General features: G+C 36.9%; 1 protein-coding gene across 5 annotated transcripts in view; it reads left to right on the forward strand.

The window, feature by feature from the left end:
- TENT2 (terminal nucleotidyltransferase 2) overlaps positions 1-14,237 on the forward strand; it is a 74,863-nt gene that overhangs the window by 17,875 nt on the left and 42,751 nt on the right. For 3 of the 5 annotated variants that reach the window (XM_023214935.3, XM_023214934.3, XM_023214939.2), the window contains exons 6-8: positions 10,347-10,461; positions 10,606-10,697; positions 12,319-12,397. In XM_023214935.3, coding sequence (XP_023070703.1) covers positions 10,347-10,461; positions 10,606-10,697; positions 12,319-12,397 — 286 coding nt within the window. The remainder of the gene's footprint in view (positions 1-10,346; positions 10,462-10,605; positions 10,698-12,318; positions 12,398-14,237) is intronic. The other 2 variants (XM_023214937.3, XM_023214936.2) reach the window with 1 other exon arrangement.

Genomic DNA, 14,237 nt, shown 5'->3' on the forward strand with positions numbered 1-14,237 from the left:
TCGGGAGGCTGAGGCAGAGAATTGCTTGAACCCGGGAGGTGGAGGTTGCAGTGAGCCAAGACCACGCCGCTGCACTCTTAGCCTGGGAGACAGAGTAAGGCTCCGTCTCAAAAAATAGTGGGGATAGGGAGACTGCTTTAGAGAGAGGAAATAGCATGTTTGAGGTTCCTAATGCAGAAAAGAGAATGGAGTGTACAAATGACTGAAAGGAGGTCAAGATGGCTAGTGTTTCATGAATTAGAGGGAAAATGGTTGAAGGTGTGGTAGGGGAGGTGGGAAGAGGGGCATATTTTGCAAGGTCTCCTAGACCATTTTGGTCTTTAGCTTAAGAACAGCAGGAACCTATTCAGAGTTTTTTTTTTTTTTTAATGCAGTGGACAGATAAGTTAAAAAGGTTATTTTCACTGCACTGTGGAGAGCAGATTGAAGTTGAGCAAGAATGGATGTAGAGAAGTTGTTGTACTATAGTATTTCAGGTGAGAGGCAATGGTACCTTGAATTAGGAAGTGCTAGTAGTTATGAAGAGAAGTTGATGGATTTCAGCTGTATTTTAGAGGTGGAATTTGTAACATTTGATGATAGATTACAGTGTCTAAGCCTCTGCAATATCGACATTTTAGGCCAGCTTTCTTTAGTGTGGAGGGGCTGTCCTGTGTACCCTCCTACATCTAGTAGCATTCCTGCCACCAATCCCTAGTTGTGACAGCACAGAATGTCTATGGACATTGCCAGTCGTCCTCTGTGGGACAAAATTGTCCTAGTTGAAAACCACTGGGTTCGATTGAGGAGAATTATTGAGGATTACACTCAAGTTTCTGGCTTCTACAGTTGGATGCATGGTGGCATCATTTGCTGAGACAGAATAGAAGAGGAGAAAAATTTATATATGTGCTTAATAAGGATTGACTTATGAGTCTGTGGACATGTTGCCTTTAAGATGCTTTTGAAGCATCAGAGTGGATATTTAGCATTGATAATTGAATATACTGCATATAGATTTGGAATTCAAAGGATATTCATTAGCTAGAAATGTGTATTTGGCCGTCATCAGCATACAGATGGTAATTGAAGCCTCAGGAAGTGAGTCTATGTCCAAGACTGGTTGAAATAGGTTGAGGAAAGAATGGGAAAACAAATGCAAACCAATGTTATACACAACTGTTTTGGGAAATTTGGCAGTGAAAGAGGGGAGCAAAAGGTGGGAAGTTGGGACAAGGCTTTTTTTTTGTAAGGTGGGAGAAACTCTGGCCACATGTAAATGTTTGTGGGGAAGATGCATAGACAGGAAAGAGGTTGACCACTCTGGAAAGAAAAGAACAATCATGAATAAGGTTTCCTACAAGGTGGAAGGGTAATGGATCTTGTATATAGGTGGAGTGATTGGCCTTAGGTAAGAGAAAAACTTTTTTGAACTGGCTGATAGGAGGAGAGGATAGGTATAGATAGAGGGAAATTTGTAGATACGGTAGGGAGACGTTAGTGGAGTTTCCAGGGTTGAATGGCATCTTCCTGTTTTCTCTCTGAATTACTATGCAAGATCATCTGTTGAGACTGGAGAAGATAAAGTAGGATATCAGAGGTTTGAGAATAGTGGAGAAGGTTTGAAATACCATTTACTGAATGTGGAGAATAAAACTCACCGGAGAAACAGAGTGCAGAAGGTTTGAAACATTATTTTCTGGGTAGTATAGAGGGCTCACTTAAGAGTGGTAATAATGAATTCATTAATAATAATAGTAAGTCAGTCAGCTGAATCTGCCAGCTCCAGGGAAAGATTTTGTTAGAAGTTTTCTTAACTACTTTGAGGATAAACCTAAAGAATTGGATTTTGAAAATGAATACCCTCTGAGTTTAAATTTTTTCATCGGTTTTTTTTGTCTTTTTCAAGTTACTATGTTAACAACTTTTCAAAGTAGAAATCAGAGTTATTCCTGAATTTTAACTTTTGTTTTTACTCTATGTTTTAGAAGAGTATATGGTTTTCTGCACAAAAAAGAGACTGTAATTAGTTATCTAAGCCCCTGAATTCCATCTGCAGTTCTACTGTTCTTTGGAATTTCTGGTTAGTAGAAGGTATTATGTGAATTGACTTACTTGATTTAGAATTTTGAGTTGAAATGAGTTTAGGCTGAGGTTTTTCTTGGTATTGATTGTGAAATAAAAAGATGATTATTAAAGAATTGTTACATTTCCTGTGTAATGTTAAATTTGGTAAGGGGCAAATTTTATGGAGCTTCTTGGCATCCTTGGAAGAACACTTTGGGGATAGTTATCTTACAGATCTCTAAAGGATCTTTTTAATTTATGTTTTTGTCAGAAAAATTCGAAAACCACTGAGATGTCAATTTACCCAGAACACCTAAGAGAGAACTCAGACAAAAGAGATTAAATAAAAACTTGTTTTTTTCCTATCCTTTTTTGGGCAATTCTTTGTCCAAGTTCAGATAATAGTAAGTGCCTAAAGTAATCAAACTTCAGGGGGAAAACAATCAGTAATCCAAATTGCCTTCTCAACCAGCCAGTTTATAAATTAAGAATACTCCCAACTTTGTCCGTACACAAAACCATAGTAATTTAACACACAAACAAAAAGTGGGTTGTTTTAGGCATGACATTTTTCTGGTTCTATTTTATTTCAGAATTGGTTAATTTGATGGGAAAGGGAATTGACTGTGAAGAATGAATTTAAACTTTTATTACACATCTGGCTTTACTCAGAAAATTAATACCAGCTCTTTCTATAGCTACATGTAACAAAGACTAAGGCAGTGAGAGAGCCTGAGGAATTGCCAGTTTTTATTGCAATGTTTATATGCTATAATGATCTGTTTTCTGGACCATAATTTAATTTTATTTCTCCCATTTCGAAAGCTCATTGCTGATTTGTGTTTGTTGTTTGTAGATAGCACTTAGACCAAAAAAAATTTACATTGTAGTGTATGATTAGGTCTTGGTATTTCCAGCTAAAAGGCTTTTTTTGGCTTTTTTTTTTTTGAGATGTAGTTTCGCTCTTGTTGCCCAGGCTGGAGTGGAATGGCACGATCTTGGCTCACCGCAGACTCCGTCTCCTGGTTTCAAGTGATTCTGGGATTACAGGCATGCACCACCATGCCCAGCTAATTTTGTATTTTTAGTAGAAACGGAGTTTCTCCATGTTGGTCAGGCTGGTCTCAAACTCCCAACCTCAGGTGATCCACCCACCTTAGCCTCCCAAAGTGCTGGGATTACAGGCATGAGCCACCTTGCCAGGCTAAAAAGTTTTTTTTTTTTTTTTTTTTTCACTTTCTTTTACTCCAGGGCCCAGCTATCAGGAACAGGTAGTGAACTGCTGAGAATACCATGTGAAAGTTATACAGTGTTAAATACCATGTGAGAGCTTTATATATTGGTACATATAAAAACTTTTCTGAATCCCAGCTAGTACTTCACTTGTCCTTATGCCTTGTGTTGACTTCAGACAATGGTAATTTTATTGGTACTTAATTTGACCTTGACTTTGAGGACAAGTTACAATTTTTTTTTTAGGAAAAATGAACATTTGTATTTGGAAGAAATATTTATTTATTTATTTTATTTTATTTTATTTTTTGACATGGAGTCTTGCTGTGTTGCCCAGTCTAGAGTGCAGTGGCGTGATCTTGGCTCACTGCAACCTCTGCCTCCCAGGTTCAAGCGATTCTCCCGCCTCAGCCTCCCAAGTAGCTTAGACTACAGGCACCTGCCACCATGACTGGCTAATTTTTTTTGTATTTTTAGTAGAAATGGGGTTTCACCATCTTGGTCAGGCTGGTCTTGAACTCCTGACCTCAAATGATATGCTCATCTTGGCCTCCCAGAGTGCTGGGATTACAGGCATGAGCCACCATGCCTGGCCAGAAATATTTATTTTAATATTTTAGACTATGTATAAGTAAATTTTTTGTGTAGTGAGAAATAGACTAATTAATTTTATAGTGATAGATCTTGGTAGGTAGCCTAAGCAGATAGTATTGTAGTGATTTAGACAAGTTTAAGAATAATCCACTTTATATATATGTTGCTGGAGGGATTTTCTTTCTTTTTTGAGATGGGGTCTTACTAAGTTGCTCATGCTATTCTTGAACTCCTGGGCTCAAGCCATCTTCCTGCCTCAGCTTCCTGAGTAGCTGATACTACCAGCATTTGCACCATACCTGGCTTCGAATAGTTTTTTTAAACTAAAAATTAGGAAAAATTTACCCCAGGATTAAAGGATATTTTTGGAGTGCCATTATGCGTGGTCAGCTTGTTATTACATATGTGATCTAAATTGTATATGATATTTAGCCAAGGATTTTTTTTTTTTTTTTTTTTTGAGACGGAGTCCTGCTCTGTCGCCCAGGCTGGACTTCAGTGGCCGGATCTCAGCTCACTGCAAGCTCCGCCTCCCGGGTTTACACCATTCTCCTGCCTCAGCCTCCCCAGCAGCTGGGACCACAGGCGCCCGCTACCTCGCCTGGCTAGTTTTTTGTATTTTTTAGTAGAGACGGGGTTTCACCGTGTTAGCCAGGATGATCTCTATCTCTTGACCTCGCGATCCGCCCATCTCGGCCTCCCAAAGTGCTGGGATTACAGGCTTGAGCCACCGCGCCCAGCCTAGCCAAGGATATTTCATATTATACATTCCTCCTGTTTTTTTTTTAAGAATTATAAGAACAGTGAGCCATCTCCTGAAATATTTCTCTAAATTAAAGCACCAGAAATCTTGTTTCAACGTATATGTGCATTTCTTTTTTTGTCTCATCTGAGCTCTCAGTGTTTGTTCTAGGGTAAAGTAGTATGATTTGATAATGTGAATCCCCAAGTTAATGGGTAGATAATGAGGAAAATTCTTTCACATAAAAACTCATTAAATCTCCATTATAGTAGACCTTGGGAAAGAAAAAGTGTTTCCATGCATGTAAAAAATGGAGAGGAACAAGAATATGGAATTTCATATTTTCCAAGTCATTGTAAATTTTTTCACATGTGACTCTTTCTACATTAACAGGGTCATTCAGATGAAAGCACTTTATGAATATAATAACATTCCACTTGGGCATTGTAAAGAAATTTTTTTATTTTTTTATTTTTTTTTGGAGACAGAGTGTTGCTCTGTTGCCCAGGCTGGAGTGCAGTGGTGCAATTTCAGCTCACTGCAACCTCCCATTTCCTGGGTTCAAGTGATTCTCCTGCCTCAGCCTCCTGAGTAGCTGGGACTACAGGTGCATGCCACCACGCCTGGCTCATTTTTTGTATTTTGGTAGAGACAGGGTTTCACCATCGTTGCTCAGGCTGGTCTTGAACTCCTGAGCTCAGGCAACCCACCCACCTCGGCCTCCCAAAGTGCTGGGATTACAGTCATGAACTACCTTGCCCAGCCAAGAAGTTTGTGTGTTGATTTTGCTATTCAACAAAGACTGAGTACCTACTGTGAATTCTAGGATTATGTTGATCCAATCTGCCTGATTCTCTAGATCATGGGTTGGCAGAGGGGCCAGATAGTAAATATTTAGGCATGTGGGCTATGTAAGTCCTCTGTTGCATATCCTTTTTTCTTTTCTTTTTAACAATGCCTAAAAGTAGAAATTATTTAGCCTGCTGCCCATACTTGGCCTAAATAGTTTGCCAACCCTTGCCCTAGGTCAGTAAAACTTAATCCTTCAAGTATCATTTAAAATTTTATGTTAGCCGCTTTTACTGGAGATCTTTTTCACATTTGTTAGAAACTTGGACACTTTTCTTTTTAGCTTTTTATTATGGAAAATATCAAACCATACACTAAAGTAGAGAGAAAAAAGTATCATAAATCCTCATGTTGTCCACTTTAACAATTGCCAACATATGACCATAACAATTAACAACATATGACTAATCTTATTTCACCTTTACCTCCCTCCCTCATTAGTTTGAATCAGATTCCAGTTATTTTATTTGTAAATATTTCAGTGTTCTGATATTCAGTTGATCTTTTTTGTTTATCCTTCCGTCAGGGCCATACTATCTTGTTTACTTGTAGCATTATAAGTATAGAAGTCAGGTGGGTTAAATTCTCCAACTTTTTTCTCAGCTATTCTTGGACTTTTGCCTTTCTAAGTCAAATTTAAAATTTTTTTGTCAGTTTCTAGAAAGAAGCCTTCTGGGCTTTTGATTTCTTTTTCATTTGTTGTGAAACACATTATATCAAATGGGCTTTTGAGTTTGATTGCATTGAATCTAAAGGTCAATTCTGGGAGAATTGACATCCTTAACAATAGTCTTTTGATCCATGAATGTGCTATATCTCTCCCTTTATTTAGGTCTTTAGGTTCTCTCAATGTTTTCTAGTTTTCAGTGTGCAAATCCTGCACATCTCTTGGTACATAGATTTCTAAATATTTCATGCTTTTTGCTGCTATTGTGAAGTTTTTAAAAAGTAAATTTTTAATTGTTTGTTGATAGTATATATGCTTTAAGTAGTGAATTATCTTTTTAGAAAATTAAAACGAGAGAAAAGGCCTTGGTTTTTTATATTATGTTAAACATACTAGTTTTGTTTACACATTCTTCTGGTGTGCTTTATTGTCGTAGAAATGTTACTCTACAGCCTGGGCAAAATAGTGAGAACCTGTCTCTGAAGAAAAAAGATTAACCAGATGTGGTACTGCATACCTTTAGTCCCAGCTACTTGCGGGGCTGAGATGGGAGGATTGCTTGACAGGAGGTCAAGACAGCAGTGAGCTCTGATTGCGCCATTGCTCTCTAGTCTGGGCAGCACAGTGAGACCATGTATCAAAAAAAAAAAAAAAAAAAGTTGCTCAATGTATTCTCATTTTTCTTACAAATACTTTGTATGGGAATTGATTAGAATACTTTCAGGCGTTATTTCTTCAATTTTTTCTTCTGTCCTCTCCCATTCTTACCTCTTTCGAGATTCCAGTTCTTTCTTTCTGTTATTTGTCTTTGAGATGGCTTTTTCTGTACTACTTTCATTTTATTTTATTATCTGTTGCCCAGGCTGGAGTACAGTGATGTGATCATGGCTCACTGCAACCTCGACCTCCCAGGCTCAAGCAATCCTTCTGCTTCAGCCTCCCTAGTAGCTGAGACTCCAGGCACGCACCACCGTGCCCAGCTAATTTTTAAATTTTTTGTAGAAATGAGGTTTTGCCATGTTGCCAAGACTTGTCTCAGATTCCTGGGCTTACATGATGCGCCTGCCTTGGCCTCCCAAAGTGCTGGGATTATTGGCGTGCTCAGCCACCATGCCCAGCAGTATGCTACTTTTATGTGGAGAGGGTTGAGCAGGCTAGCTTTGTGGCTCTAGGACTTCTCGTCTTCTGTTTTTTTTTCTTTTTTTGTGACGGAGTCTCACTCTTGTCACCCAGGCTAGAGTGCAGTGGTGTGATCTCAGCTCACTGCAACCTCTGCCTTCTCGGTTCAAGTGATTCTCTTGCGTCAGCCTCCCGGGTTCCTGGGACTACGGGCATGTGCCACTACTCCTGGCTAATTTTTTTGTATTTTTAGTAGAGATGCTGTTTCACCATGTTGGCCAGGATGGTCTTGATCTCTCGACCTCGTGATCCACCTGCCTCGGCCACCCAAAGTGCTGGGATTACAGGCGTGAGCCACCATGCCCAACCCTCTTCTGTTCTTGTGTAGTATTCAGAAATATACTTCCTGAGTACCTTTGCTTTTTTCCTTTCCTACTTTTGTCTAGGGCAGAATTTTTTCTCTGTACTATTGGCATTTTGGGCCAGATAATCTTTGCTGTGGTAGAGTTGTCCTCTGTATTGTAGGATGTTCAGTGACATCCTGGCCTCTACCTACTAGATGCCAGGGACCTTCCCTCTGCCCTGCCTGGTCCTGTTATAATAACCAAAAATGTTTTCATATTCATATGTCCACTGAGAGTCAGAATCATTTTATACCTTTCCTTTTCTCCTGATGGCTCTGTACTGTCCAGTTTAGGTTTCTCTTCCTGGTAGTTTCTGCTGTTGCTTTATTCTTGGAAGGGAACCTCATTTTGTTTGGAGGTCTCTGATCTTTCTGTGGTCCCCTTGCATTTACCTATGAATTGTAGCCTATGAAGCTGCTTGCCTATTTTGGTTGTGGTACATTGATGTGGGCTGCTTAGTTTGGTGAGTGAGGGGAAGAAGGTATTACCTATAAGCAATTTGATTTCTGCATGTTCTGTTTTTAAGACTGTTTCAAATCCCATTCCCTTTTCTTTTACCGTATCTGATACCGTGTGAATCTTGTTGCTGTTGGTATTTGTCTCACTCCTGAGTGTTCATGATGAATACTTGGTCAGTCAATTGTGTTTTAATTTTTGGCCACATTTTGGTTTGGTTTGATCTCTTTGATTTATTTTCCTAGTTGCTGTCTTTTGTGGGGTGGGTATTCAGAGATTTTAAAGAAAGTTATGCTTCTTTCATTGCCAAATTGCCTAGAATGCCTCTGCCTTCTTAAAATGAGGATTCTAAATATGTAAAAGACAACATTTTTCATGATGTGTGATACTTTTGCCTCATTATGGGCTATAAGGCAGTCCTAGAGAGGGAGAGATTGAAAATACAAGAGCAGGACTAAAAAACTGGTAGAGGTGTTTGTGCCCTTAAGGTGACCAGAAGGCTTGAATACAAAATTATTGGTAGAGAGATTAGCTTTGAATGGGGAAAAGGGCGCCTTTTTTTCCCCCCCCAGATATGTTCGTTTTTAGGTCTGTGGTTAAGAGGCTGAGGAATATCACATTTGGTATTCTCAATTTTCATAGTAAACTTTAACTGTATCTGCTAGAGAAAGGGAGATAAGTTTAGAGGGCTTGAAGAAGATAGTAAACATTTTGGAATGGTATAATGAAAAACAGAAGCAATATCTAACCAAAGACTTGGAAGAAATTGCTAAGTGATGCTAAGGGCCAACCTAAGACTGTAAACTTGAAATACTCCAATTTTATGATTTTTAATTTTTTTTTCAGTTTTGTCTCTTAGCAACTTAGATGTCAGAGCAGAGAAGGGTTTTTTTTTTTTTTTAATATTGACCTAAGATTGGGGTTTTGTAGGACACGTATTAGAACATGACAAGGAGATAATGTTGGTAAGGCATGATGAGAGAGTGGTTCGAGGGATGCACTGTGTGGTGTAGACTGCATAGGAAAAGAAATAACACCATTTAGGTGCTGATGGCTTGGCAGAAAAGGGAGGCTTCAAGGGAATCTGGATCTCTTGTGGTTCTAGAGCAGGTATGAGGAGAGTGAGAAAGTGTGAATTGGATAGGAGATTGAAGCCAGGATAGTATATTGGAATTTAAAATTTCAGAGCTAGAGCAGTTCCAGTTTATTGTAAAGACCACAATTTAGGGGTGTATACTGATGAAAAATACTGGAGGAAATAAAAGTCCAGAAATGGAGTATGTCGTGATATATAGCCCATTTCAGATAGGGAAATCACCTATGTTGTTGGCAAGAGTTGGGCTAGAGGGAAAAGTGTGAACCAGATCAGTAGATAAAAGGCTGGTAGGGTCAGATGTGATGGCTCACACCTGTAATCCCAGCACTTTGGGAGGCTGAGGCAGGTGGATCACTTAAGGTCAGGAGTTCGAGAGCAGCCTGGCCAACATGGCAAAACCCTGTCTCTACAAAAATTGAAAAATTAGCCGGGTGTGGTGGCAGATGCCTGTATTCACAGCTACTTGGGAGGCTGAGGTATGAGAATCGGTTGAACCCAGGAGGCTGAGGTTGCGGTTAGCCGAGATCGCACCACTGCATTCCAGGCTGGGCGATGAGTAGGACTCTGTCTCAAAAAAAAAAAAAAAGGGTGGTAAGTACATGGCAACATGAAGTTAAGGTTCAGGGCATTATTACAAGAATGGGACAGGGGGTGGTTTGCATGAGCCTAGAAGACCAGGGACTGGTGACATCTCTTATATTTGTTATTAGTGGGTGTGAATACTAGGGATTGGGCAAACTTCTTTAAAGAGCCAACTCACATATTGTTTCTGTTGCATATTCTTATTTGTTTTCATAATCCTTTAAAACTGTAAAAGAATTCTTTGCTCAGGGGCCATACACATACAGTGAGCAAGTGTTAAACAGTTTGCTGACCCATGGATTATTTTTATTATGAAGTATCTGTGTCTGTACTTTTCTGTGAGTTGTAAATTTTACTTTGTAAAATTTATATATAGTTTTTCAGACCGTTCTCTTCCTGTACTTCAGTAATAGTAGCTTTGTTTTGGAAACTATTCAGAAGATAATATATATTCCCTTTTAAAATAGTGTCAATATAATTGATTTATACTTCTCCATATGGCAATTACTTTTACATCGCTGAACAAAACTTTTACTTTTTTTTTGTGGTGGATTCAAGTTGAGTCAGCAGATACTGGAATTATTTGAAACATGTCAGCAGCAAATAAGTGATTTAAAGAAGAAAGAACTCTGTCGAACACAGCTGCAGAGAGAAATTCAGCTATTATTTCCACGTATGTTTCCCTATTTTGCATGCCCTTTAGGGTATATGCATTCCTATTTTACATTTTATCTTTTTTTTTTTTTTTAATAGGCACAGAACCAGTGCACCTTGTTTAGATTTTAAATACTCTTACTACTTTCTTCTGTTTCTTTAGAAAGCAGACTTTTTTTGGTTGGGTCCTCTTTAAATGGATTTGGTACCCGGAGCAGTGATGGTGATTTATGCCTAGTTGTTAAGGAAGAACCAGTAAGTAAGGAAACATTTATTCCAAGTGTGTTTCTCGTGTTAATGGGTTAAGAAATTTTACATAAAAGTCATTGAGGAAAAAAAATTTGCTTTGTTTTGATTACTTCTTTGAATTTTGTTTACCATAATTGCAGGAAACCTAGGAAATTTTTTATTTTTAAGGCATGTGCACAATAAGCATAATAGGAAGTATAGCATTAATTTAATTCTAAGTTTTTAAAGTGAGATGGCTTCACTATGTGTTGTTTTTTTTTTTTTTCAAGAACTTTGCCTCTGTTTTGAAATGTCATTAGTTTGGATATGTTATCAGGATGCAGCAGAGAAGAGCATGTGGCAATATTATCTTCTTGATATATTTCCTTTCCATTTGAATTCTCAGTGATTCTATTTTTAATCTTTACTTTTTTTCTCCTTGAAAATGCTTATTAAGGGAAAATAGATTTCACTGAAATTTAAAATAAGACTATCATGTTTATTAAATTTAAAATATTTTTCTCTGACATTTTGCCTTTTTTTTTTTTTTTTTTTTTTAGCAACGATACTGTGTTATTTAGTACAGGTTGAGTATTCCTTATCTAAAATGCTTGGGACCAGAGTTTTTTGGATTTGAGATTTATTTATTTATTTTTTTGGAATACTTACACTATACTTAACATTTGAACAATCCCTGATCCGGATCTGAAATGCTCCAATGAACATTTCCTTTGAGTATCATGTCAGCAGTCAAAAAGTTTCAGATTTTGGATTTCAGGTTTTTGGATTAGGGATGTTCAACCTGTAGTATGTTTACCTGAATTTCCGGTTAACTGATACTCCTGTGTTTAATACTGCAGTAATTGGTGTTCATTAAGCTGACTTGAGGCAGCCTCTTTAAGATGCTGAGGTTTCTTTTGAACTACCGGTGATTAAATTAAGCTCAGTGTAATTTTATTATGTTTTATATCTTTAAAATTACAAAAAATTATTGAATGTTAATGTATAATTTTACTATTCATATTATTCCACTAGCAAAAATGACTTCTAGTTACTGCAAATCAGAAAGGTTTATTCCAGGAAGAATGATATTTTTCTAGGCTTTGAAATCATAGAAAGTTTAAAAAAACCTCACATTATTAACAGTGGAGAATACAAGGGTTGTAATTAAAACTTTTTTGTGCTGCTAGATTATGCTCAAGCACATCCCACTCATCCTCTAGTCTTATTCACATGTCTAAATCATGTTGTCATAGCTTTTACACAAACTGAGGCACCATAGATATGAAACTATCCTTGAGCAGCTTAAGATCTAGATAAGGCTAAAATTCTGTTTATTTTTGTTGGAGGTTGCTTTTTGTACAGTGTTATACTGAAGGGAAAAGTGACATAAATGGCTGTTTCAGAATTGCTTTGAAAATTGTGCTTTTAAGCTTAAAATCAGGAGTTGATTTAGAAATGTAGATGTGAAAGATAGCATTAAAGGTTGACTTTTTCTATAATTTAGAAAAATAAATTTCCTTGGGTATATTGAAAAATAACTCCAAAGGAAAGTGTATCTTGTATGTTGTGTTTTTGTTGAGATACGTTAGGAAAATGAAGCGTTAAGCTTAGATAATGAGAAAACACTTTATTTTTAACTTTTCAGTGTTTTTTTCAGGTAAATCAGAAGACTGAAGCACGGCATATACTCACCTTAGTCCATAAACACTTCTGTACTAGACTTTGTAAGTCTGACATGCCTCAAGTTTGTATGTCACCTGACATAACTTTATTTAAAATACCTCTTACATTATCTTCTGGTAAGAATTGTTTATTCTGGTCAGGATAGGTATAATATGGATCCTTTTTTCCAAATGAATTTCTTTTAACTTTTGATTAAAAAGAAGAGTGCTCATTTATTCAACATATCTTTATGGCTCTTACTGCAAAATATACCACCTGCTGCAGTGGGGGGGATTCAAAGATATGTAAGTTTTAGTCCTTTTTCTCAAAAGCTTATAGATTGTTAGGGAAATTAAAGCATGAATATAAATAGTTGTAATAACAGAGTATCTGTGAAAAGCTAAAAGTGTTGATACACATAAAGTCCTGTAGGCTTTATGTGTGTGACAATTTCATCTGGCTTGCAATGATATGCATCTTTCCTTGTTTTAAAAATAAGATCACTGAACGTGAGACTTAAATGTATGACTTCAACAGAAAGCAAATTGTTGACTTAAGCCATTTTATTTTACGATTTTACTTTTTGAATACACTGACTCTAAACAGATTTTAATCCACATGTTAAGCCATCTCAAATAATTTCTTTTTATATAGAATTTTACAGGAAGTTGAAGTTATCCTGTGTGATATTGGAAGGACACTTGTTCATTTGTTGAACAGACATTCATTATGTGCCAGACTTTGAGCTGGAATGTACAAGTCAAGTAACAAGTCACTGTCTTTGAATAACTTACATCTATTGTAGAAGAGAAATAAATGAAGTGATTTATTTCTTTGGACCTAGGCTTCTGCATTCTGAATTATTCTGTAAAATAAAGAATAATTCATACCTAAGTGGATTTTTATTAGCTATTTGAATCAAAATATTAAAAATGGAAGGTACCTTAAAGATCATGTAATTCACATGAATTTTTTTTTCTTTTTCTTTTGGTTATTTTTAATAGTTAAGGAAACTGGTGATCAATGGATTTAGTAACTTGCCTGGACTATAGTTTGTTGGTCTCAGAACCTGTACTTATTACTCAAAACTTTTACCTCCTAATTTTATTTTTCTGAATTCCTGCACATAAATTCTATTTTGAAGCTTGATATATTCTTTTTATTTTTTTGAGACAGTCTCACGCTCTCACCAGGCTGGAGTGCAGTAGCACGATCACAGGTCGCTGCAACCTCCCCTCCCTGGTTTAAGCGATTCTCATGCCTCAGCCTCCCTATTAACTGAGATTACAGGTGTGTGCCACCTCACCTGGCTAATTTTTTATTTTTAGTAGAGACGGGGTTTTGCCATGTTGGCCAGGCTGGTCTCAAACTCCTGGCCTCAAGTGATACATACACTTTGACCTCCTAAAGTGCTAGGATTACAGGCGTGAACCACCAAGCCCAGCTGATACATATTCTGTAATTTTGATGGTAAAACATTATAACAGAAAATTTTCTGGTTTCAAAAAATCCTGGTACTACTTTTTCTATAGTTAAAAAATTAGAAAATTGCTCATTTGGGAAAGATTTTCAGAATTTCATTTTTATACACTTCTGTATTTTCCTAATTTTCAATGATAAGCATGTATTACTTTCAACTCAATAATTTTTTAGTTTGATGGAATAAAAATATGTATATACATTTTATTATATGTTGTATATGATATGTGTATATATGTAATACATATGTGTATATATTTGAATTTCCTATCAACTGATACTCCTGTGTATAATAGCACAATAATTGGTGTTCACTAAGCTGTTCTGAATTTTTCACTTGTAGAGATCATGTGTATAATAAATATATGTATTTTTCACTCATAGAGACCACACTTACTGAATGCATCCAAGCCCCATATATCA

Source organism: Piliocolobus tephrosceles, chromosome 4 (assembly GCF_002776525.5).
Source record: "Piliocolobus tephrosceles isolate RC106 chromosome 4, ASM277652v3, whole genome shotgun sequence".
Lineage (NCBI taxonomy): Eukaryota > Metazoa > Chordata > Mammalia > Primates > Cercopithecidae > Piliocolobus > Piliocolobus tephrosceles.